General features: G+C 39.4%; 1 protein-coding gene across 1 annotated transcript in view; it reads left to right on the forward strand.

Annotated features, from left to right (window-relative positions):
* Window positions 1–26,938, forward strand: part of PTGFRN (prostaglandin F2 receptor inhibitor) — an 88,756-nt gene that overhangs the window by 48,650 nt on the left and 13,168 nt on the right. Inside the window, exons 5-6 of the mRNA XM_082615946.1 lie at window positions 1,849–2,274; window positions 5,221–5,640. Of these exons, the coding sequence (XP_082472072.1) occupies window positions 1,849–2,274; window positions 5,221–5,640 (846 nt within the window). The remainder of the gene's footprint in view (window positions 1–1,848; window positions 2,275–5,220; window positions 5,641–26,938) is intronic.

Genomic DNA, 26,938 nt, shown 5'->3' on the forward strand with positions numbered 1-26,938 from the left:
CCACATGAGGAAAGGGTCTTGAAACCCTGGATGTGGGCTAAGTTGGGAATACCTCGTCTTATGCGTGTGATGGTGTAAATACACTTCAGTGTTTGTTCCACAGTCAGCAGTCACTGGAGAGGCAGCGTGTGTGTTAGCACGCTGCCCAGGGCCAGGAAACCCCCAAGCTGTGCATCTTTAGCACATTCACCTGTGAAGCGAGGTGGCAGATGGCATTCTAGCATATTTCTCTGTAACATCCACATCACTGAGGCCATTCTCCCATTGGCGGGCAGAGCTGCGCTGGTTCAACTTTTAATGGAACAGGGTCCAGGCTCACTTGCAATTAAACGCCTGTGAAGATGACATTTGAGGGAATTAGGATTTTGAGTTCTTTCCATTTCCTGGCCACTGAGTCATTCTTGGGGAAGTCATGATGTTATACATTTCGTTAGAAGTATAAATCACAAAACAACAGTTCCTTGACCTCAGCAGTTTATAATTTATATGAGTCATAAATAAAAGCAACGTTAAATAAAACTAAACTGTTCGATGGAGGTGATGTGAATACAGTGTTGGCAAATGGAAAGTTCTGTTCGGGTAGAATCATTTGTCTCCTAGCAGGCAAAGCCCTACAGGAGAAAAATGTAGCTTTTTCCAGAAGTCTTAGTATCAAGGCAGCAAACATTTATTTGAGTGACTACTCTATACAAGGCCGTATGTTTGAACCTTAGGGACAAGACCTTCAAGCAAGGAGTAATAACTGCTTTACAACAGTACCTACACGGCTTATGGGAACACAGAGAAAGGCTGTCCAGGAAGGGAGCACAGAGGAGGTGACACTGAAGAATGAGAGCAAGTTTGCAGGGCAGTCAAGAGGAGAGGCCACCGCAAACAGGTCACCCGGTGGTGCAAGACTACAGTGACTGGAGAACTTCAGATAATTAGATGTGACATGCAGAGGAGGTACTGGTAGAGGAAAGGAAGCAATGAAGGGGGTCCTCATACCAGTTCCTGGGAGGCTTTGAAACGTGGAGTTGCAGAAATGGATTAAATGGAAACAGTGAACCTCACAGAAGGAGGGGTTCTATACAAGTGAAAAATAACAGGACTGAGACAGTGGCAGTGGAGACACTAGGAGAGCACTTGCTGGCTTCCCTCCCTCCCTCATCAGAATTTGCGCCTGGCAGGAAGCAGGATGGTCATAGTGAGCGGGCTTTACTAGAGCCAGGATCACAGTGAGCTGCCTTCAAGGTTGGCAGAATTGAATGGGAGAGTTACGTGTGTCAGTGAAAAAAATACCGTTTGGGGAGTTGGAGGATGGCCGTACACGAGAGGAGTGATGACCTGAGGGCCTTGCCTTTGGGTCAAAGCCAAGGATGGCAGGAACCCGCGACACGGTGGGTTTGAGTGGCCTCAAGAGCTAGAATGTACTCTGAGGTTGGGTTTTCCAGTGCTGTGCCAGTGGGGGCTTTGGAGGTCTCTGGGCACTGCTTGGCATGCCAGAGAACATCTTGGTAGAGCATGGACACCAAACTTCTTAAGAGATTCTTCCCAGAAGACTCCAACTTCCTGGGGAAACTAACAGCTGGCCTCACCCTCTGGAAAGATCAAGACTCTGACTGGGGACATTTGGCTTCTGGCCTTGGGAGGTTTTCTTGAGGGGAGAGTTTGCAATAACAAACTCTCAGAGGATCCTTCCCATACAACATAAAGACTTCCGTTTCTATCACTTTAGCTAATAGAATGGGCATTTCATTGTCAGGACAACAATTGTGCTTGTCTTGTTCCTTTTGCTAATTCTTGGTAAATTGCTCTGTCTGATTTGATTTTTTTTTTTTTTTATCCTGGCCCCTCTCTCTCTTTCAGAACCAGACTATCAGGTGTACCTGAATGCTTCTAAGGTCCCTGAGTTCTCAGACGACCTCACCGAGCTGGAATGCCGGATAGTGGATGTGGAGAGCACCGAGGCGAGCGTCCGTTTCACGGTGTCCTGGTACTACAGGGTGAACCGGCGCAGCGATGACGTGGTGGCCAGCGAGCTCCTCGCAGTCATGAACGGGGACTGGACGCTGAAGTACGGAGAGAGGAGCAAGCAACGGGCCCAGGACGGAGACTTCATTTTTTCTAAGGAGCGTACAGACACGTTCAATTTCCGAATCCAAAGGACTACAGAGGAAGACAGGGGCAGTTATTACTGTGTTGTGTCTGCCTGGACCAAACAGCGTAACAACAGCTGGGTGAAGAGCAAGGACGTCTTCTCCAAACCTGTCAGCATATTTTGGGCATCAGAAGGTAGGCACTTCCTTCTTGTTCATGAACATTTTTGTTTTGTTTTGGCTTAAGTCATCCCACTGTGCATTTCCAGATGCACAGTCACTCTGCAGGTTTCCATTTACACTAGGGATCCAAGAAATTCACACTCCAGTGACTGTGCCTCTTAACCTCAGCACGAACCCCTTTACGATGATGACGTTGAGAAGGGTAAGTCCAACAAGAGGGCTGGGGCTTGGTCGGTGGTAGGAGATCATCTTGTAGGAGCTCACAGGGTGCCTGGTGTACACCATCGACACTGTGGCCCCGCTGGGTGATCTGAAGCCAAACTTTGCACACGCCTTTGGGAGTGTATCCAGGTCCATGAGTTCCCGCTGGATGCAGGCACATTTCAGATGCCCCAGAATAGGCGGGCAGCCCCAGCCCACTGCACCTGCCCCGGAGCGGTCAGTCACCCATTCAGAGAGAGTGTTCCTGGGGAGAGCTGACAAGAACTTAAGGGAAACAGTTTCTCTGATGTGTATCCTCCCGAATGCTCAGAGCCCTGTGTGCCTTGAGATGTCAGACTTGTCAAGTCTTTTATCCCTGGTCTAGTCCGTCACTGCAGGAAGGCCAGGCCTCCCGGGTCCTCCTTCGTGCCCCGGATGTGAAGCACTGTACAGCCCACCGCGTGCTTCTGTCGCCTCATTGCCATGCCTCTGAAATCCCCAAACCCCAAACAGGGCCCTCGAGAACTTGGCAAAATCTCCTGCTTCCTGACCTCATCTCTGAATAGTCCTTTCTCTTCCTCACCATAAACATGACCCACCTCACTCTCCCCAAGGACACCATTTCCCCTGGAGCCTTCCTGAGTGGTGGTGTTTTCTTCCCACAGTGTAACCGGGCCTAGGTGAGTCAGGTGCACTCCTCGTCCCTCACTGCAGCCTCCAGGCTCTTTTCCCTCCTCCCTAAAAACATCCAACTTAGATCTTCTGTCATCAGATCATTCCACCTCCTCTCATAGCTGTCACCTGTCCACTCCTGGGTCCTCCTCACGCATTCTTTGAAGATGCTCAGTTTTGTCTTGCAGCCACTCTCCAGTTTTCCTCCTGTCTTGCTAGCTTCACTATCCATATGGGCGGTGGGTCACATTTGGCTGCACATTGGAATCACCTGAGGAGCTTTAAAAAAATACTGATGCTTGAGTCCCACAAGAGGTTCTGTCTTAATTGGCCTGAGGTTCCCTGCAGTCTGGGCATTGGAATTGTCAGATGCTCCCAAGGTGGTTCTCAGGTGCATCTGAGGTTGAGAGAATCCTTTCATTCTCAGTCCCCTGTCCTCCTTTCTAGTCATTATGACCTCTGTCCTATTTGGTGATTCACTCCCAAGCTCACACCCTGCACTAGACATCTCACTTCTGATGACTGAGAGCCCTCCATACTCTCAGTTCCAATCAGCCTATCCTGTAAACACACCTATCTTTCTACATCACTCCCATTGCTTCCCACTGGCCTATTTTAGATCTCTTGTTGTGAGTTTTTTTTTTTTTTAATTAAAGCTAAACTAATCTTGGTCTTGCCTCCCCCCCCATCTGTCTGTTCCCCATACCCCTTGCCTGCTCATTTCTGTTCCTTTCCTTTGATAGCCAGAGGATTTGATTTGTTTGTCCTCAGTGTCTCTATTTTCTCTCTTCCTGTTCTCTAATCTGCTCTAATCTGGCTTTTGCCCCAGCTGCTCGTGTTAAGATGACTAGTGATTGACATATTGCAAAGTCCAGTTGTTAGTCATCTTACTTGACTTAGCAGGACTTAACACAGTTGGTCATTCCCCCTTCTTGGAAATACTTTGGTTTTTCCTTGGCTTGTGGGATACTACCCTCTGGGCTTTTCTCCAACCTCGTAAGTCTTCTTCTCAGCCTCCTTTGCTGATTTCTGTTCATTTTCCTGATCTTTGGACATTAGATGCCAGAGGACATAGTCCTTGGACTTTTTTTTGTTTGTTTAACCTTTGGTGATCTCTTCTAATCTCACAAATTTAAACTCCAAGAAAGAATGTGAATGGCTCAGTGGAACCTCAGGAATCAGTGGTTCTGGAGAGACCCCGTAACATACATGTCCTCCTGATAGGTTTGGTGGAACAACTATTCCCAAAATAACCCCAACATAAAAATTTTGTTTGGTACCAGGTGGGTTATAGAATTATCTCATTAAAGGATAAAAGAGTTGTGTTTAATTCATTTATCCATCCGTTCAACAAATATTTAAGTACCTTCCAAGTGCCTGACACTGAGCTATTATAATACAGATGAATTCTAATGTGTATATGCTTAGGGATTATTTTTTTTTCACAGAGAGGCAGGGAGTCACACACTTTAAGTTAGTAGCCCTGGACACTGGTTCAAAATGTTAAAATAGCATCTCTGTGGAAATGACTGGATCTACAAGTGTAAGCTCCAGTCACTTTAGTAATCATCTGTTTTATAATGTTACCATGATATGGTGAAACAGAGAGAACCCATTGCTCCCTTGCTCTGTTCTTCCAAGCAGGCTGGTTAAGCTAAATGTACTTTCCCTGCACCCAGTGGAGCCTCAGAGGGGAGAGGCAAATGGCATTGCCCAGAGCCCTGTCTTCCCCAGTTCACTAGAAGCGAGTTCTCCCTCACATCCTTGGGGGCACCAGCAGCTTCCCAAATCCTCGCTCTGGGTGAAACTTCTCAAGGACTTGAAAATCCTTAAAAACAAATTCTCACCCGTCCATCCCCTGTTCCCTCACACCCATTAGATCGAATCAGACTGCTCTGCCTTTTCCAGCGTGGTGGGTTTCAGCCTGCTTACTGACACACGTGATTTCTGAGTTTCCAGATTTTCTTAAACACTACTGTGCAGCAATTTGCAAATAAACTCCTATTTCCCTGACATTGTGCTTTCAGATGCATATCCATTTACCTAATCCTGTTAGAAATCATGTCTTTCTGGTACTTCATTGCAGATTCCGTGCTTGTGGTGAAGGCAAGGCAGCCCAAGCCTTTCTTTGCTGCCGGAAATACATTTGAGATGACTTGCAAAGTGTCTTCCAAAAATATTAAGTCGCCACGCTACTCGGTTCTCATCATGGCCGAGAAGCCTGTTGGGGACCTCTCCAGTCCTAACGAAACCAAGTACATCATCTCCCTGGACCAGGATTCTGTGGTGAAGCTGGAGAACTGGACAGATGCATCGCGGGTGGATGGAGTTGTGTTAGAGAAAGTTCAGGAAGATGAATTTCGCTATCGAATGTACCAGACTCAGGTCTCGGATGCAGGGCTGTACCGCTGCATGGTGACAGCCTGGTCTCCTGTTAGGGGCAGCCTGTGGCGAGAAGCAGCAACCAGTCTCTCCAATCCTATTGAGATAGACTTCCAAACCTCAGGTGAGCAGGGAACCCTGTTGAATCCTAGATTGAGCTGGGAGGGACCCTAGGGTTTTGATCCAATGGCTTCATGTTTTTAAACAATTTTCTTGAAATACAATTCACATGCCAAACAATTTATCCATTTAAATATATAGCTCAGTGGTTTTCAGTATATTCACAGAGTTGTGCAACCATCACTACAGTCAATTGTAGAACATTTTCATTACAACCAATAGAAATCTGCACCCTTAGCTGACACCATTTAGCTCCCCAACCTCCTACCCACTGGCAACCACTAATCTCCTTTCTGTCTCTATAACATGCATATTCTGGACATTTCACATAAATGGAATGTAATATGTAACCTTTGTGTCTGGCTTTATTCATTTTATTTTTTATTTTTTTTAACATCTTTATTGGAGTATAATTGCTTTACAATGATGTGTTACTTTCTGCTTTATAACAAAGTGAATCAGCTATACATATACATATATCCCCATATCTCCTCCCTCTTGCGTCTCCGTTCCACCCCTATACCACCCCTCTACGTGGCACAAAGCACCGAGCTGATCTCCCTGTGCTATGCGGCTGCTTCCCACTAGCTAGTTTTTTTTTTTTTTTTTTTTTTTTTTTTTTGCGGTACGCGGGCCTCTCACTGCTGTGGCCTCGCCCGTTGGGGAGCACAGGCTCCAGACACGCAGGCTCAGCGGCCATGCCTCACGGGCCCAGCCGCTCCACGGCATGTGGGATCTTCCCGGACCGGGGCATGAACCCGCGTCCCCTGCATCGGCAGGTGGACTCTCAACCACTGCGCCACCAGGGAAGCCCTGGCTAGCTCTTTTACATTTGGTAGTGTATATATGTCCATGCCACTCTCTCACTTCATCCTAGCTCACCCTTCCCCCTCCCCGCGTCGTAGAGTCCATTCTCTATGTCTCCGTCTTTATTCCTGACCCGCCCCTAGTTTCTTTTTTTTTTAGATTCCTTATGTATGTGTTAGCATATGGTATTTCTTTTTCTCTTTCTGACTTACTTCACTCTGTATGACAGTCTCTAGGCCCATCCACCTCACTACAAATAACTCAGTTTCATTTCTTTTCATGGCTGAGTAATATTCCATTGTATATATGTACCCCGTCATCTTTATCCATTCATCTGTCGATGGACACTTAGGTTGCTTCCATGTCCTGGCTATGAACATTGTGGTACATGACTCTTTTTGAATTATGGTTTTCTCAGGGTATATGCCCAGTAGTGGGATTGCTGGGTCGTATGGTAGTTCTATTTTTAGTTTTTTAAGGAACCTCCATAGTGTTCTCCATAGTGGCTGTATCAATTTACATTCCCACCAACAGTGCAGGAGGGTTCCCTTTTCTCCACACCCTCTCCAGCATTTGTTGTTTGTAGATGTTTTGATGTTGGCCACACTGACCGGTGTGAGGTGATACCTCATTGTAGTTTTTTTTTTATTTTTTTATTTTTTTATTTTATTTTATTTTATTTTATTTTTATTAGTTTCTGCTTTATAACAAAGTGAATCAGTCATACACATACATCTGTTCCCACATCCCTTCCCTCATGCATCTCCCTCCCTCCCACCCTCCCCATCCCACCCCTCCAGGCGGTCACAAAGCACTGAGCTGATCTCCCTGTGCCATGCGGCCGCTTCCCACCATCTATCTACCCCACGTTTGGTAGTGTATATATGTCCATGCCTCTCTTTCGCTTTGTCACAGCTTACCCTTCCCCCTCCCCATATCCTCAAGTCCATTATCAAGTAGGTCTGTGTCTTTATTCCCGTTTTACCCCTAGGTTCTTCATGCCATTTTTTTTTTTTTAAATTCCGTATATGTGTGTTAGCATACGGTATTTGTCTTTCTCTTTCTGACTTACTTCACTCTGTATGACAGACTCTAGGTCTATCCACCTCATTACAAATAGCTCAGTTTCGTTTCTTTTTATGGCTGAGTAATATTCCATTGTATATATGTGCCACATCTTCTTTATCCATTCATCCGATGATGGACACTTAGGTTGTTTCCAGCTCCGGGCTATTGTGAATAGAGCTGCAATGAACATTTTGGTACATGTCTCTTTTTGAATTATGGTTTTCTCAGGGTATATGCCTAGTAGTGGGATTGCTGGGTCATATGGTAGTTCTATTTTTAGTTTTTTGAGGAACCTCCATACCGTTCTCCATAGCGGCTGTACCAATTCACATCCCCACCAGCAGTGCAAGAGTGTTCCCTTTTCTCCACACCCTCTCCAGCATTTATTGTTTCTAGATTTTTTGATGATGGCCATTCTGACTGGTGTGAGATGATATCTCACTGTAGTTTTGACTTGCATTTCTCTAATGATTAATGATGTTGAGCATTCTTTCATGTGTTTGTTGGCACTCTGTATATCTTCTTTGGAGAAATTTCTGTTTAGGTCCTCTGCCCATTTTTGGATTGGGTTGTTTTTTTTTTGTTAGTGAGCTGCATGAGCTGCTTGTAAATTTTGGAGATTAATCCTTTGTCAGTTGCTTCATTTGCAAATATTTTCTCCCATTCTGAGGGTTGTCTTTTGGTCTTGTTTATGGTTTCCTTTGCTGTGCAAACGCTTTTAAGTTTCATTAGGTCCCATTTGTTTATTTTTGTTTTTATTTCCCTTCCTGTAGGAGGTGGGTCAAAAAGGATCTTGCTGTGATTTATGTCATAGACTGTCCTGCCTATGTTTTCCTCTAAGAGTTTGATAGTTTCTGGCCTTACATTTAGGTCTTTAATCCATTTTGAGTTTATTTTTGTGTATGGTGTTAGGGAGTGTTCTAATTTCATTCTTTAATATGTAGCTGTCCAGTTTTCCCAGCACCACTTATGGAAGAGACTGTCTTTTATCCATTTTATATTCTTGCCTGCTTTATCAAAAATAAGGTGACCATATGTGCGTGGGTTTATCTCTGGGCTTTCTATCCTGTTCCATTGATCTATATTTCTGGTTTTGTGCCAGTACCATACTGTCTTGATTACTGTAGCTTTGTAGTATAGTCTGAAGTCAGGGAGCCTGATTCCTCCAGCTCCGTTTTGCTTTCTCAAGATTGCTTTGGCTATTTGGGGTCTTTTGTGTTTCCATACAAATTGTGAAACTTTTTGTTCTAGTTCTGTGAAAAATGCCATTGGTAGTTTGATAAGGATTGCATTGAATCTGTAGATTGCTTTGGGTAGTAGAGTTATTTTCACAATGTTGATTCTTCCAGTCCAAGAACATGGTGTATATCTCCATGTGTTTGTATCATCTTTAATTTCTTTCATCAGTGTCTTATAGTTTTCTGCATGAAGGTCTTTAGTCTCCTTAGGTAAGTTTATTCCTAGGTATTTTATTCTTTTTGTTCTTTTTGTGTTTCCTTAATCTCTCTTTCAGATTTTTCGTCGTTAATGTATAGGAATATAAGAGATTTCTGTGCATTAATTTTGTATCCTGCTACTTTACCAAATTCATTGATTAGCTCTAGTAGTTTTCTTGTAGGGTTCTCTATGTATTCATATCATCTGCAAAGAGTGACAGCTTTACTTCTTTTTCGATTTGGATTCCTTTTATTTCTTTTTCTTCTCTGATTGCTGTGGCTAAAACTTCCAAAACTATGCTGAATAATAATGGTGAGAGTGGAGATAGCCTCATCCACCAGTGGGCAGACAGCAGAAGCAAGAAGAACTACAGTCCTGGAGCCTGTGGAACAAAAACCACATTCACAGAAAGATAGACAAGATGAAAAGGCAGACGGCTATGTACCAGATGAAGGAACAAGGTAAAACCCCAGAATAATGATAGTGAAGATGATGCAAGACCTCAGAAAAAGAATGGAGGCAAAGATCGAGAAGATGCAAGAAATGTTTAACAAAGACCTAGAAGAATTAAAGAACAAACAAACAGAGATGAACAGTACAATAACTGAAATGAAGACTACACTAGAAGGAATCAATAGCAGAATAACTGAGGCAGAAGAACGGATAAGCGACCTGGAAGACAGAATGCTCCAACCAAAAGACAGAGGCTCACTGAATGGATACAGAAACAAGACCCATATATATGCTGTCTACAGGCGACCCACTTCAGACCTAGGGACACATGCAGACTGAAAGTGAGAGGATGAAAAAAGATATTTCATGCAAATGGAAATCAAAAGAAAGCTGGAGTAGCAATACTCATATCAGATAAAATAGACTTTAAAAGAAAGAACGTTACAAGAGATAAGGAAAGACACTACATAATGATCAAGGGATCAATCCAAGAAGAAGATATAACATTAGAAATATATACGCTACCAACATAGGAGTACCTCAATACGCAAGGCAACTGCTAACAGCTATAAAAGAGGAAATCGACAATAACACAATAATAGTGGGGGACTTTAACACCTCACTTACACCAATGGACAGATCATCCAAAATGAAAATAAATAAGGAAACAGAAGCTTTAAATGACACAAAAGGCCAGATAGATTTAATTGATATTTATAGGACATTCCATCCAAAAACAGCAGATTACACTTTGTTCTCAAGTGCACACGGAACATTCTCCAGGATAGATCACATCTTGGGTCACAAATCAAGCCTCAGTAAATTTAAGAAAATTGAAATCATATTAAGCATCTTTTCAGACCACAACGCTATGAGATTAGAAATCAATTACTGGGAAAAAAAATGTAAAAAACACAAACACATGGAAGCTAAACAGTGCGTTACTAAATAAGCAAGAGATCACTGAAGAAGTCAAAGAGGAAATGAAAAAATACCTAGAGACAAATGACAATGAAAACACGATGATCCAAAACCTATGGGATGCAGCAAAAGCAGTTCTAAGAGAGAAGTTTATAGCAATAGAAGCCTACATCAAGAAACAAGAAAAATTTCAAATAGTGGTGAGAGTGGACAACCTTGTCTTGTTCCTGATCTTAGAGGAAATGGTTTCAGTTTTTCACCATTGAGAGCGATATTAGCTGTGGGTTTGTCATATATGGCCTTTATTATGTTGAGGTGAGTTCCCTCTGTGCCAACTTACTGGAGGGTTTTTATCATAAATGGGTGTTGAATTTTGTCAAAAGCTTTTTCTGCATCTATTGAGATGATCATATGGTTTTTCTCCTTCAGTTTGTTAATATGGTTTATCACATTGATTGATTTGCGTATATTGAAGAAACCTTGCATTCCTGGGATAAACCTCACTTGATCATGGTGTATGATCCTCTTAATGTGCTGTTGGATTCTGTTTGCTAGTATTTTGTTGAGGATTTTTGCATCTATGTTCATCAGTGATATTGGCCTGTAGTTTTCTTTCTTTGTGACATCTTTGTCTGGTTTTGGTATAAGGGTGATGGTGGTCTCGTAGCATAAGTTTGGGAGTGTTCCTCCCTCTTCTATATTTCGGAAGAGTTTGAGAAGGGTAGATGTTAGCTCTTCTCTAAATATTTGATAGAATTCGCCTGTGAAGCCATCTGGTCCTGGGCTTTTGTTTGTTGGAAGATTTTTTTTTTTTTTGCGGTACGCGGGCTTCTCACCGTTGTGGCCTTTCCTGTTGCGGAGCACAGGCGCCAGATACACAGGCTCAGCAACCATGGCTCACAGGCCTAGCCGCTCCGTGGCACGCGGGATCTTCCCGGACCGGGGCACAAACCCATGTCCCCTGCATTGGCAGGCGGACTCTCAACCACTGCGCCACCAGGGAAGCCCTTGTTGGAAGATTTTTAATCACAGTTTCAGCTTCAGTGCTTGTAATTGGTCTGTTTATATTTTCTATTTCTTTCTGGTTCAGTCTCGGAAGGTTGTGCTTTTCTAAGAATTTGTCCCTTTCTTCCAGGTTGTCCATTTTATTGGCATGTAGTTGTTTGTAGTAGTCTCTCATGATCCTTTGTATTTCTGCAGTGTCAGTTGTTACTTCTCCTTTTTCATTTCTAATTCTATTGATTTTAGTCTTCTCCCTTTTTTTCTTGATAAGTCTGACTAATGGTTTATCAATTTTGTTTATCTTCTCAAAGAACCAGCTTTTAGTTTTATTGATCTTTGCTATCATTTCCTTCATTTCTTTTTCATTTATTTCTGATCTGATCTTTATGATTTCTTTCCTTCCACTAACTTTGGGTTTTTTTTGTTTTGTTTTGTTTTTTTGCAGTACGCAGGCCTCTCAATGTGCCACCAGGGAAGCCCTAGGTTTTTTTGTTCTTCTTTCTCTAATTGCCTCAGGTGTATTTGAGATGTTTTTTGTTTCTTGAGGTAGGATTGTGTTGCTGTAAGCTTCCCTCTTAGAACTGCTTTTGCTGCATCCCATCGTTTTTCACTTTAGCATGATGTTTTCAAGAGTCATCCATGTTGCAACATGTATCAGTACTTCATTCTTTTTTTAATTTATTTTTGTTATATATATATATATATATATATATATTTTAATGTTAGAGAGTTGCAGCCTTTTATTTAGTACCTAGAGAATGCCAGTAATTTAACACAATATCTTGATAAATGTTGCTCACAGCGTTTTAAAAAGAACAAAAATAAATGTAGTTTCTGTGTCATCTTTGACATGTTGTAAATTCACAATGCTAGCTGTTTTTTAAGCAGCAGTGTCTTAAAAAAAAGCACTGAAAAAGCACTGTAAAATGCAGTCCTGGATTTGGTGTTACATGAAAAATGTAGTACAATGAAAACTTTAATGTCAACAGGAACAGTGCTTTAAAGGAAACATAGATAAGATAAATGAGGTATAAACTCCATAATGTAGTCAGAAAAAGAAAATATAATTATCTGAATATTGGGGACCTTTTCTTTCAGTTGCAGCTTTTAAGATTTTAAATACCTGTGAATCAAATTTACATGTAACTTTTACTTAATGCCATTTTTGTCTTGAGAAGTTCAAAAACAATGCCAGTAAATATCATATTTTCTATATCAGAAAATAAGTTTAGGAATCCCAAAGTGCTTGGGACGTGTTGGCAAGACAGTTTTTTCTTCTTTTTTTTTTTTTTGGTGGCTATAGCAAACTGTGCTTGCTCCACATAAACCTATGTAACTCACAACTACAAATACTACTTACTGTTTTTTAAGAAAATCAAATACCAAAAAACCACATATCCCCTTCTTTTTGTACTGTAGCATTTAATGCAAAATAAATCCTCATTAGCACATCATTTTTATGACTGAATAATATTCCATTGTGTGGATATACCACATTTTATTTATCCATTCATCAGCTAATGGACATTTGAGTGTTTCCAGTTCTTGACTATTATGAATAATGCTGCTGTGAACATTTGTGTACAAATTTTTGTGTGAACATACTACCCTCATTTTTAAAAATAGATCAACTGACACACACCTATATCAAATCCTTCAGGGAACATGGTGGATGGAGTAAAAAGATAAGAAGGAACTGAGCCTCCAGAGGGGTTAAATGATTTGCCAAGAGTGGAAGATTCAAAGCTAAGACCCAAGTCTTATCCAGCCCGTGGCTTTCACTCTTTGAGGTCCCTAGGACTTAAGGTGATGGGTACTGTTCTTGGCCCAACTTTTCAGAGCAGTATTTCCATACAGCGGATGAGTATCCCAACCTTATGGGATATGCTTCATCTTGCTTTTGGACTAGAAAAAGATTTCCAGTTAGTCCAGTCCCCAGAGCTGTGGTGGTATGGGTGAATATATCTGTCAACCTGGTTTGTTAAGAATAACTATTAGTGGTGTTCACCTATGGGAGGGTTAATTAAAATGAGCATTTTGGTGTCCATTCTGAATGATTTTATCTTTGGTAAGTAAAATGTTTTTATGCTATAAGGTGGAAAGTTCCACTTTTTTTTAATAGCATACATACATATCCTGAAATGGAAATGTTTATTTATCTGTGAAGTTCATTAAGCTCCTTTGACAAATCCGTGTGTGTATCTGTGTTTCAGCAGGTAGATGATTTAAAAGTTTTTGATTCCCAATCTTATTTAGAATATCAAAGTGAAGGATCATCACTTTTGAGTTTAATACTGAATGTTTTCAGTAAATATGCCTTGGGTTACAGTTAGAAGTTTCTGAATATGTAAATTCATACTCACCTGTAAAGATTCAGATATTAACTGATCAGTACAATGAATGCAAGATATTTGTTGAATTTAATTATTACCGTTTATATTAAAGGTAAGCTATACCTTAGTAAAGTTTGTTTTCTATTAATATTATTTTGTATTATAACTTTTTATAGTGTATAATGAAATAATCTTCTGGCATCTAATAATCTCTTAATGTGTAGATTAATAAAGTGTAAATATTGATTTAAACCCTTAGATTTGGAAAGAGCAGAGGAAACACATGCTTCTTTTGTTGTGTATCTGCTTGTTTGTTTTCTAATAATAGCTTTATTGAGATATGGTTAACATACCATAAAATTCACCCATTTAAAGTGTCAATTCAATGGTTTTTAGTATATTCACAGATATATATGGTACAACCATCAGTAGTATCTATTCTAGAACTTTTTAATCACTCCAGAAAGCAAATTCTGTACCCGTTAGTAGTCACTCCCTCTACTCTCTACCCCTAGCCCCTGGCAACCACTAATCTCCTTTGTATCTTTATAGATTTGCCTTTTTGGACATTTCATATGATTTGAAGCATATACGTGGGCTTTTGTGACTGGCTTCTTTTGCTTAGCAAAATGTTTTCAAGATCCATCACATTATATCATGTGTCAATCCTTCATTCCTTTTTATGGCTGAATAATATTCCAGTGTGAGGATACACCACATTTTGTTTAGCTGTTCATCAGTTGATGGACCTTTAGATTGTTTCCACCTTTTGGCGATTATGAATAATAATATGCTGACATAAACATTAGCATACAAGTTTTTTTGTGGGCATAAGTTTTCATTTCTCACCTAGGAGTGATGCTGGATCATACGGTAACTCTCTTTAATTCTTTGAGGAACTGCCAAATTGTTTTCCAAAACAGCTGCACCATTTTACATGCCCACCAGCAGTGTGTAAGGGTTCCAATTTCTCCACATTCTCACTAGTGGTTATTTTCCATCATTTTTGTTATAGCCAACCTAGTGGATGTGAAGTAGTCTTTCATTGTGGTTTTAATTTGCATTTCCTTAATGACTGTTGATGTTGAGCAGCTTTTCATATAGTTATTGGTCATATGTGTATCCTCTCTGGAGAAATGTCTATTCAAACCATTTTCCCATTTTTAAATTGATTTGTCTTTTTATTGTTGGCTAGTAGAGCTTTTCATAGTTTGAATACAAAAGTCCCTTAACAACATATGCGATTTGAAAATATCTTCTCCTACTCTGTAGTCTTTTCACTTTCTTAATTGTGTCCTTTGAAGCACCCAAGTTTTTAATTTTGATGAAGTCCAATTTATCTATTTTTTCTTTTTGTTGCTTGTGTTTTCGGTGTCATATCTAAGAAAACATTGCCTAACCCAAGGTTGTGAAGATTTACACCTATGGTTTCCTTTAAGAGTTTTACAGTTTTAGCTCTTACATTTAGGGCTATGATCCATTTTGAGTTAATTTTTGTGTGTGGTATGAAGAAGGGATTCAGCTTTATTCTTTTGCATGGGAATACCTAGTTGTCCTGGCACCATTTGTTGAAAAGTCTGTTTTTTCCCCATTGACTTGTCTTGGTACACTTGTCAAAAATCATTTAACCACGAATATGTGTTTATTTCTGGACTCTCAGTCCTATTCTGTTGATCCTTATGTCTTTTCCTATACCAGAACCACATTGTCAACTTGCTATAGCTTTCTAGCAAATTTTGAAATCAGTGTGAGCCTTCCAGCTTTGTTCTTTTTCAAAATTGTTTTGGCTATTCTGGGTCCATTGCATTTCCAGATGAATTTTAGGATCATTCAAATAAATTAATAAATTTCTGCAGAAAAGACAGCTGGGACCTTGATAGGGATTGTGTCGAATCTGTAGATCATTTTGGAGAGTATTACTATTTAACAATATTGTTTTCTAATCCATGAGCATGAGATGTCTTTCCATTTATTTGGATCTTTTAAAATTGCTGTCAGTGGTGTTTGTAGTTTTCAATGTACAGATGTTGAACTTCTTTCATTAAATTTATCCTAGGTATTTTATTCTTTTTGATGCTACCATAAATTAATCACTTTCCTAATTTCCTTTTCAGTTCATTGCAAGTGTATAGAAACGCAATCGACTTTTATAAATTGGTCTTGTATCCTGCAAACTTGCTGAACTTGTTTATTAGTTCAAATAGGTTTTTTTTGTTGACTACTTAGGCTTTTTTTATGATATCATTTATATGTGGAATCTAAAAAATAATACAAATGAATCTATATATAAAACAGAAACAGACTCACAGACATAGAAAACAAACTTATGTTTACCAAAGAGGAAAGGGAGAGGGGGAGGGATAAATTAGGAGTATATGATTAATAGATACAAACTATTGATACTATACATAAAATAGATAGCAACAATGATTTATTATATAGCACAGGGAACTATATTCAATATCTTATAATAACCTTATAATGGAAATAATCTGAAGAAAACATATATAACTGAATCACTTTGTTGTACACCTGAAACTCAATATTATGAATCAACTATACTTCGATTTTAAAAAATGCAAAAAAAAAAAAATTAACAAGGAGTAAGTACCAGTCTTCTTCCATAATCTAATAGGCTGCTTTGTGTAGAAACTTCTAGGTATAGGAAAATTGTAACTGAAGTCATTCTTTTAAGTCTTAGAAATGGAATATAAGTGTTTGTCCTTAGCTTTGAAGAGCAGTATAAAACTTATTACTATGGCATAGTAATAAGATTTATTCATTCAGTTATTCATTCATTCATTCACATTTTAAATTCAACAAATAGTTATTTGGGACATTCTGTGTGCATAATACCATACTAGGGGATGCGGAGGATACAAAGATGTATAAGACAAGATGTCATCCCTCACAGAGTTTACAATCTAGTTGGGAAAATAAAATTTGTGCACAATTACCTAGACTGCAATGTAATATATGACCCAAGGAAATTTTTTCACTTTGATACAACCAACTTCACTGAGCACTTGTGTTCCTATGTTTTACTAGGTCCTAAGAATACAAATATGAATACAACACTTGTAATACAGAAAAAGTCTTGGATTCAAGTTGGTCTTCATAAGGAATGACTGTGTAGCACTTAGAGCTTGAGGAAGAAGCAAGTTTCTTATCATCAGAGGCGTGATTCATAGGCTGGTGGTGATATTTGGGGAATATAGAGAGAAGGACTTAAAACACAAGCTGATTGGTCACCGTATTTAACCATTACATTCTTTCCAATCTTGAGACTTTAAAATTTTGTGCTTCTTTCAAAGGTAGACTGGTGTTTCAGAAGTTCTCAAGTCATCACGTGTCTGCTCCAGAATTAGATGGAGTCTTCCTCCTATAGTGGAGTTGAAACATTTCTTTAGAAGTACTAGTGCTTGTGTTTTTTTTAATATAAATTTATTTATTTATTTTTGGCCGCATTGGGTCTTCGTTGCTGCACACAGGCTTTCTCTAGTTGCGGCGAGCAGGGGCTACTCTTCGTTGCGGTGTGAAGATTTCTCATTGTGGTGGCTTCCCTTGTTGCGGAGCACAGGCTCTAGGCGCGTGGGCTTCAGGAGTTGTGGCTTGTGGGCTCTAGAGCACAGGGTCAGTAGTTGTGGCACACAGGCTTAGTTGCTCCATGGCATATGGGATCTTCTGGACTAGGGCTCAAACCCGTGTGCCTGCACTGGCAGGCGGATTCTTAACCACTGTGCCACCAGAGAAGTCCCCTAATCAGTGTTTTTAAACATAGTGAGTCCCATCAGCCCAGAGGACACTGTTTGTGGTCATTTTCTTTTCTTTTTTTAATTAAAAGTAATTGTATTCTTTTTTTTTTTTACAATGGTGTGTTAGTTTCTGCTTTATAACAAAGTGAATCAGTTATACATATACATATGTTCCCATATCTCTTCCCTCTTGCGTCTCCCTCCCTCCCACCCTCCCTATCCCACCCCTCTAGGTGGTCACAAAGCACCGAGCTCATCTCCCTGTGCTATGCGGCTGCTTCCCACTAGCTATCTATTTTACGTTTGGTAGTGTATATATGTCCATGCCACTCTCTCACTTTGTCACAGCTTACCCTTCCCCCTCCCCATATCATCAAGTCCATTCTCTAGTAGGTCTGTGTCTATTCTCATCTTACCCCTAGGTTCTTCATGACATTTTCCTAAATTCCATATATATGTGTTAGCATATGGTATTTGTCTTTCTATTTCTGACTTATTCACTCTGTATGACAGACTCTAGATCCATCCACCTCATTACAAATAGCTCAATTTTGTTTCTTTTTATGGCTGAGTAATATTCCATTGTATATATTGCCACATTTTCTTTATCCATTCATCCGATGATGGACACTTAGGTTGTTTCCATCTCCTGGCTATTGTAAATAGAGCTGCAATGAACATTTTGGTACATGACTCTTTTTGAATTATGGTTTTCTCAGGGTATATGCCCAGTAGTGGGATTGCTGGGTCATCTGATAGTTCTATTTGTAGTTTTTTAAGGAACCTCCATACTGTTCTCCATAGTGGCTGTACCAATTCACATCCCCACCAGCAGTGCAAGAGTGTTCCCTTTTCTCCACACCCTCTCCAGCATTTATTGTTTCTAGATTTTTTGATGATGGCCATTCTGACTGGTGTGAGATGATATCTCACTGTAGTTTTGACTTGCATTTCTCTAATGATTAATGATGTTGAGCATTCTTTCATGTGTTTGTTGGCACTCTGTATATCTTCTTTGGAGAAATTTCTGTTTAGGTCCTCTGCCCATTTTTGGATTGGGTTGTTTTTTTTTTTGTTAGTGAGCTGCATGAGCTGCTTGTAAATTTTGGAGATTAATCCTTTGTCAGTTGCTTCATTTGCAAATATTTTCTCCCATTCTGAGGGTTGTCTTTTGGTCTTGTTTATGGTTTCCTTTGCTGTGCAAACGCTTTTAAGTTTCATTAGGTCCCATTTGTTTATTTTTGTTTTTATTTCCCTTCCTGTAGGAGGTGGGTCAAAAAGGATCTTGCTGTGATTTATGTCATAGACTGTCCTGCCTATGTTTTCCTCTAAGAGTTTGATAGTTTCTGGCCTTACATTTAGGTCTTTAATCCATTTTGAGTTTATTTTTGTGTATGGTGTTAGGGAGTGTTCTAATTTCATTCTTTAATATGTAGCTGTCCAGTTTTCCCAGCACCACTTATGGAAGAGACTGTCTTTTATCCATTTTATATTCTTGCCTGCTTTATCAAAAATAAGGTGACCATATGTGCGTGGGTTTATCTCTGGGCTTTCTATCCTGTTCCATTGATCTATATTTCTGGTTTTGTGCCAGTACCATACTGTCTTGATTACTGTAGCTTTGTAGTATAGTCTGAAGTCAGGGAGCCTGATTCCTCCAGCTCCGTTTTGCTTTCTCAAGATTGCTTTGGCTATTTGGGGTCTTTTGTGTTTCCATACAAATTGTGAAACTTTTTGTTCTAGTTCTGTGAAAAATGCCAGTGGTAGTTTGATAGGAATTGCATTGAATCTGTAGATTGCTTTGGGTAGTAGAGTTATTTTCACAATGTTGATTCTTCCAATCCAAGAACATGGTATATCTCTCCAGGTATTTGTATCATCTTTAATTTCTTTCATCAGTGTCTTATAATTTTCTGCATACAGGTCTTTTGTCTCCTTAGGTAGGTTTATTCCTAGATATTTTATTCTTTTTGTTGCAATGGTAAATGGGAGTGTTTTCTTGATTTCACTTTCAGATTTTTCATCCTTAGTGTATAGGAATATAAGATATTTCTGTGCATTAATTTTGTATCTGGTACTTTACCAAATTCATTGATTAGCTCTAGTAGTTTTCTGGTAGCATCTTTAGGATTCTCTATATATAGTATCATGTCATCTGCAAACAGTGACAGCTTTACTTCTTTTCCAATTTGGATTCCTTTTATTTCCTTTTCTTCTCTGATTGTTGTGGCTAAAACTTCCAAAACTATGTTGAATAAGAGTGGTGAGAGTGGGCAACCTTGTCTTGTTCCTGATCTTAGTGGAAATGCTTTCAGTTTTTCACCATTGAGGACAATGTTGGCTGTGGGTTTGTCATATATGGCCTTTATTATGTTGAGGAAAGTTCCCTCTGTGCCTACCTTCTGGAGGGTTTTTATCATAAATGGGTGTTGAATTTTGTCGAAAGCTTTCTCTGTATCTATTGAGATGACCATATGGTTTTTCTCCTTCAATTTGTTAATATGGTGTATCACATTGATTGATTTGCATATATTGAAGAATCCTTGCATTCCTGGAATAAACCCCACTTGATCATGTTGTATGATCCTCTTAATGTGCTGTTGGATTCTGTTTGCTAGCATTTTGTTGAGGATTTTTGCATCTATGTTCATCAGTGATGTTGGCCTGTAGTTTTCTTTCTTTGTGACATCCTTGTCTGGTTTTGGTATCAGGGTGATGGTGGCCTCGTAGAATGAGTTTGGGAGTGTTCCTCCCTCTGCTATATTTCAGAAGAGTTTGAGAAGGATAGATGTTAGCTCTTCTCTAAATGTTTGATAGAATTCGCCTGTGAAGCCATCTGGTCCTGGGCTTTTGTTTGTTGGAAGATTTTTTATCACAGTTCCAATTTCAGTGCTTGTGATTGGTCTGTTCATATTTTCTATTTCTTCCTGATTCAGTCTTGGCAGGTTGTGCATTTCTAAGAATTTGTCCATTTCTTCCAGGTTGTCCATTTTATTGGCATAGAGTTGCTTGTAGTAATCTCTCATGATCTTTTGTATTTCTGCAGTGTCAGTTGTTACTTCTCCTTTTTCATTTCTAATTGTATTGATTTGAGTCTTCTCCCTTTTTTTCTTGATGAGTCTGGCTAATGGTTTATCAATTTTGTTTATCTTCTCAAAGAACCAGCTTTTAGTTTTATTGATCTTTGCTATCGTTTCCTTCATTTCTTTTTCATTTATTTCTTATCTGATCTTTATGATTTCTTTCCTTCTGCTAACTTTGGGGTCTTTTTGTTCTTCTTTCTCTAATGCTTTAGGTGCAAGGTTAGATTGTTTTTTTGAGATGTTTCCTGTTTCTTTTTTTTTTTTAAATTTTATTTTATTTTATTTTTTTGCTTTATAACAAATTTAATCAGTTATATATATACATATGTTTCCATATCCCCTCCCTTTTGCGTCTCCCTCCCACCCTCCCTATCCCACCCCTCCAGGCGGTCACAGAGTACCAAGCTGATCTCCCTGTGCTATGCGGCTGCTTCCCACTAGCTATTTACCTCACGTTTGGTAGTGTATATATGTCCATGCCGCTCTTTCACTTTGTCACAGCTTACCCTTCCCCCTCCCCATATCCTCAAGTCCATTCTCTAGTAGGTCTGTGTCTTTATTCCTGTCTTACCCCTATGTTCTTCATGACATTTTTTTTTCTTAAATTCCATATATATGTGTTAGCATACAGTATTTGTCTTTCTCTTTCTGACTTACTTCACTCTGTATGACAGACTCTAGGTCTATCCACCTCATTACAAATAGCTCAATTTCATTTCTTTTTATGGCTGAGTAATATTCCATTGTATATATGTGCCACATCTTCTTTATCCATTCATCCGATGATGGACACTTAGGTTGTTTCCATCTCCGGGCTATTGTAAATAGGGCTGCTATGAACATTTTGGTACATGTCTCTTTTTGAATTATGGTTTTCTCAGGGTATATGCCCAGTAGTGGGATTGCTGGGTCATATGGTAGTTCTATTTGTAGTTTTTTAAGGAACCTCCATACCGTTCTCCATAGCGGCTGTACCAATTCACATTCCCACCAGCAGTGCAAGAGTGTTCCCTTTTTTCCACACCCTCTCCAGCATTTATTGTTTCTAGATTTTTTGATGATGGCCATTCTGACTGGTGTGAGATGATATCTCATTGTAGTTTTGATTTGCATTTCTCTAATGAGTAAAGATGTTGAGCATCCTTTCATGTGTTTGTTGGCAGTCTGTATATCTTCTGTGGAGAAATGTCTATTTGGGTCTTCTGCCCATTTTTGGATTGGGTTGTTTGTTTTTTTGTTATTGAGCTGCATGAGCTGCTTATAAATTTTGGAGATTAATCCTTTGTCAGTTGCTTCATTTGCAAATATTTTCTCCCATTCTGAGGGTTGTCTTTTGGTCTTGTTTATGGTTTCCTTTGCTGTGCAAAAGCTTTTAAGTTTCATTAGGTCCCATGTGTTTATTTTTGTCTTTATTTCCATTTCTCTAGGAGGTGGGTCAAAAAGGATCTTGCTGTGATTTATGTCATAGAGTGTTCTGCCTATGTTTTCCTCTAAGAGTTTGATAGTGTCTGGCCTTACATTTAGGTCTTTAATCCATTTTGAGCTTATTTTTGTGTATGGTGTTAGGGAATGATCTAATCTCATACTTTTACATGTCCCTATCCAGTTTTCCCAGCACCACTTATTGAAGAGACTGTCCTTTCTCCACTGTACATTCCTGCCTCCTTTATCAAAGATAAGGTGACCATATGTCCGTGGGTTTAACTCTGGGCTTTCTATCCTGTTCCATTGATCTATCTTTCTGTTTTTGTGCCAGTACCATACTGTCTTGATTACTGTAGCTTTGTAGTATAGTCTGAAGTCAGGGAGCCTGATTCCTCCAGCTCCATTTTTCGTTCTCAAGATTGCTTTGGCTATTCGGGGTCTTTTGTGTTTCCATACAAATTGTGAAATTTTTTGTTCTAGTTCTGTGAAAAATGCCAGTGGTAGTTTGATAGGGATTGCATTGAACCTGTAGATTGCTTTGGGTAGTAGAGTCATTTTCACAATGTTGATTCTTCCAATCCAAGAACATGGTACATCTCTCCATCTATTTGTATCATCTTTAATTTCTTTCATCAGTGTCTTATAATTTTCTGCATACAGGTCTTTTGTCTCCTTAGGTAGGTTTATTCCTAGATATTTTATTCTTTTTGTTGCAATGGTAAATGGGAGTGTTTCCTTGATTTCTCTTTCAGATTTTTCATCATCAGTATATAGGAATGCCAGAGATTTCTGTGCATTAATTTTGTATCCTGCAACTTTACCAAATTCATTGATTAACTCTAGTAGTTTTCTGGTAGCATCTTTAGGATTCTCTATGTATAGTATCATGTCATCTGCAAACAGTGACAGCTTTACTTCTTCTTTTCCAATTTGGATTCCTTTTATTTCCTTTTCTTCTCTGATTGCTGTGGCTAAAACTTCCAAAACTAGGTTGAATAAGAGTGGTGAAAGTGGGCAACCTTGTCTAGTTCCTGATCTTAGTGGAAATGGTTTCAGTTTTTCACCATTGAGGACGATGCTGGCTGTGGGTTTGTCATATATGGCCTTTATTATGTTGAGGAAAGTTCCCTCTATGCCTACTTTCTGCAGGGTTTTTATCATAAATGGGTGTTGAATTTTGTCGAAAGCTTTCTCTGCATCTATTGAGATGATCATATGGTTTTTCTCCTTCAGTTTGTTAATATGGTGTATCACGTTGATTGATTTGCGTATATTGAAGAATCCTTGCATTCCTGGAATAAACCCCACTTGATCATGGTTTATGATCCTTTTAATGTGCTGTTGGATTCTGTTTGCTAGGATTTTGTTGAGGATTTTTGCATCTATGTTCATCAGTGATATTGGCCTGTAGTTTTCTTTCTTTGTGACATCCTTGCCTGGTTTTGGTATCAAGGTGATGGTGGCCTCGTAGAATGAGTTTGGGAGTGTTCCTCCCTCTGCTATATTTTGGAAGAGTTTCAGAAGGACAGGTGTTAGCTCTTCTCTAAATGCTTGATAGAATTCGCCTGTGAAGCCATCTGGTCCTGGGCTTTTGTTTGTTGGAAGATTTTTTATCACAGTTTCAATTTCAGTGCTTGTGATTGGTCTGTTCATATTTTCTATTTCTTCCTGGTTCAGTCTTGGCAGGTTGTGCATTTCTAAGAATTTGTCCATTTCTTCCAGGTTGTCCATTTTATTGGCATAGAGTTGCTTATAGTAATCTCTCATGATCTTTTGTATTTCTGCAGTGTCAGTTGTTACTTCTCCTTTTTCATTTCTAATTCTATTGATTTGAGTCTTCTCCCTTTTTTTCTTGATGAGTCTGGCTAATGGTTTATCAATTTTGTTTATCTTCTCAAAGAAGCAGCTTTTAGTTTTATTGATCTTTGCTATCGTTTCCTTCATTTCTTTTTCATTTATTTCTGATCTGATTTTTATGATTTCTTTCCTTCTGCTAACTTTGGGATGTTTTTGTTCTTCTTTCTCTAATTGCGTTAGGTGCAAGGTTAGGTTGTTTATTTGAGATGTTTCCTGTTTCTTAAGGTGGGATTGTATTGCTATAAACTTCCCTCTTAGAACTGCTTTTGCTGCATCCCATAGGTTTTGGGTCGTCGTGTCTCCATTGTCATTTGTTTCTAGGTATTTTTTAATTTCCTCTTTGATTTCTTCAGTGATCACTTCGTTATTAAGTAGTGTATTGTTTAGCCTCCATGTGTTTGTATTTTTTACAGCTCTTTTCCTGTAATTGATATCTAGTCTCATAGCATTGTGGTCGGAAAAGATACTTGATACAATTTCAATTTTCTTAAATTTACCAAGGCTTGATTTGTGACCCAGGATATGATCTATCCTAGAGAATGTTCCATGAGCACTTGAGAAAAATGTGTATTCTGTTGTTTTTGGATGGAATGTCCTATAAATATCAATTAAGTAAATCTTGTTTAGTGTATCATTTCAAGCTTGTGTTTCCTTATTTATTTTCATTTTGGATGATCTGTCCATTGGTGAAAGTGGAGTGTTAAAGTCCCCTGCTATGAATGTGTTACTGTTGATTTCCCCTTTTATGGCTGTTAGTATTTGCCTTATGTATTGAGGTGCTCCTATGTTGGGTGCCTAAATATTTACAATTGTTATATCTTCTTGGATCAATCCCTTGATCATTATGTAGTGTCCCTCTTTGTCTCTTCTAATAGTTTTTATTTTAAAGTCTATTTTGTCTGATATGAGAATTCCTACTCCAGCTTTTTTCTGCTATCAATTTGTATGGAATATGTTTTTCCATCCCCTCACTTTCAGTCTGTATGTGTCCCTAGGTCTGAAGTGGGTCTCTTGTAGATAGCAGATATACGGGTCTTGTTTTTGTATCCATTCAGCCAGTCTGTGTCTTTTGGTGGGAGCATTTAATCCATTTACATTTAAGGTAATTATCGATATGTGTGTTCCCATTCCCATTTTCTTAATTGTTTTGGGTTTCTTATTGTAGGTCTTTTCCTTCTCTTGTGTTTCTTGCCTAGAGAAGATCCTTTAGCATTTGTTGTAAAGCTGGTTTGGTGGTGCTGAACTCTCTCAGCTTTTGCTTGTCTGTAAAGGTTTTAATTTCTCCATCAAATCTGAATGAGATCCTTGCTGGGTAGAGTAATCTTGGTTGTAGGTTTTTCTCCTTCATCACTTTATATATGTCCTGCCAGTCCCTTCTGGCTTGCAGAGTTTCTCCTGAAAGATCAGCTGTTAACCTTATGGTGATTCCCTTGTGTGTTATTTGTTGTTTTTCCCTTGCTGCTTTTAATATGTTTTCTTTGTATTTAATTTTTGATAGTTTGATTATTATGTGTCTTGGCGTGTTTCTCCTTGGATTTATCCTGTATGGGACTCTCTGTGCTTCCTGGACTTGATTAACTATTTCCTTTCCCATATTAGGGAAGTTTTCAACTATAATCTCTTCAAATATTTTCTCAGTCCCTTTCTATTTCCTCTTCTTCTTCTGGAACCCCTATAATTCGAATGTTGGTGCGTGTAATGTTGTCCCAGAGATCTCTGAGACTGTCCTCAGTTCTTTTCATTCTTTTTTCTTTATTCTGCTCTGCAGTAGTTATTTCCACTATTTTATCTTCCAGGTCACTTATCTGTTCTTCTGCCTCAGTTATTCTGCTATTGATCCCTTGTAGAGTATTTTTAATTTCACTTATTGTGTTGTTCATCATTGCTTGTTTCATCTTTAGTTCTTCTAGGTCCTTGTTAAATGTTTCTTGCATTTTCTCTATTCTGTTTCCAAGATTTTGGATCATGTTTACTATCATTATTCTGAATTCTTTTTCAGGTAGACTTTTATTTCCTCTTCATTAGTTAGGTCTGGTGGGTTTTTATCTTGCTCCTTCACCTGTTGTGTGTTTTTCTGTCTTCTCATTTTGCTTATCTTACTGTGTTTGGGGTCTCCTTTTTGCAGGCTGCAGGTTTGTAGTTCCCGTTGTTTCTGGTGTCTGTTCCCAGTGGGTAAGGTTGGTTCAGTGGGTTGTGTAGGCTTCCTGGTGGAGGGGACTAGTGCCTGTGTTCTGGTGGATGAGGCTGGATCTTGTCTTTGTGGTGAGCAGGTCCACGTCTGGTGGTGTCTTTTGGGGTGTCTGTGGACTTGTTATGATTTTAGGCAGCGTCTCTGCTAATGGGTGGGGTTGTGTTCCTGTCTTGCTAGTTGTTTGGCATAGGGTGTCTAGCACTGTAGCTTGCTGGTCGTTGAGTGAAGCTGGGTGTTGGTGTTGAGATGGAGATCTCTGGGAGATTTTCTCCGTTTGATATTATGTGGAGCTGGGAGGTGTCTTGTGGACCAGTGTCCTGAAGTTGGCTCTCCCAAGTCAGAGGCACAGCACTGACTCCTGGCTGCAGCCCCAAGAGCCTTTCATCCACATGGCTCAGAATAAAAGGGAGAAGAAAGAAAGAAAGAAGGGGAGAGAGAGAGAGAGAGAGAGAGAGAGAGAGAGAGAGTGGGAGGGAGGGAGGGAGGGAGAGAGAGAGAGAGAGTGGGAGGGAGGGAGGGAGAGAGAGAGAGAGAAAGCAAGAAAGAAAGAAAAAAGGAGAAGAAAATAAAATAAAGTAAGATAAAATAAAGTTTTTAAAATAAAAAATTATTAAGAAAAAAATTTTTAAGTAAAAAAAAAAATGGACGGATAGAACCCTAGGACAAATGGTGAAAGCAAAGCTTTACAGACAAAATCTCACACAGAAGCATACACATTACAGACTCACAAAAAGAGGAAAAGGGGAAAAAATAATAAATCTTGCTCTCAAAGTCTACCTCCTCAATTTGGGATGATTCGTTGTCTATTCAGGTATTCCACAGATGCAGGGTACACAAGTTGACTGTGGAGATTTAATCCGCTGCTCCTGAGGCTGCTGGGAGAGATTTCCCTTTCTCTTCTTTGTTCGCACAGCTCCCGGGGCTCAGCTTTGGATTTGACTCCGCCTCTGCGTGTGTAGGTCTCCGGAGG

The sequence above is a fragment of the Mesoplodon mirus genome (assembly GCF_964341445.2).
Source record: "Mesoplodon mirus genome assembly, chromosome: 3".
In the NCBI taxonomy this organism is placed as follows: Eukaryota; Metazoa; Chordata; class Mammalia; order Artiodactyla; family Ziphiidae; genus Mesoplodon; species Mesoplodon mirus.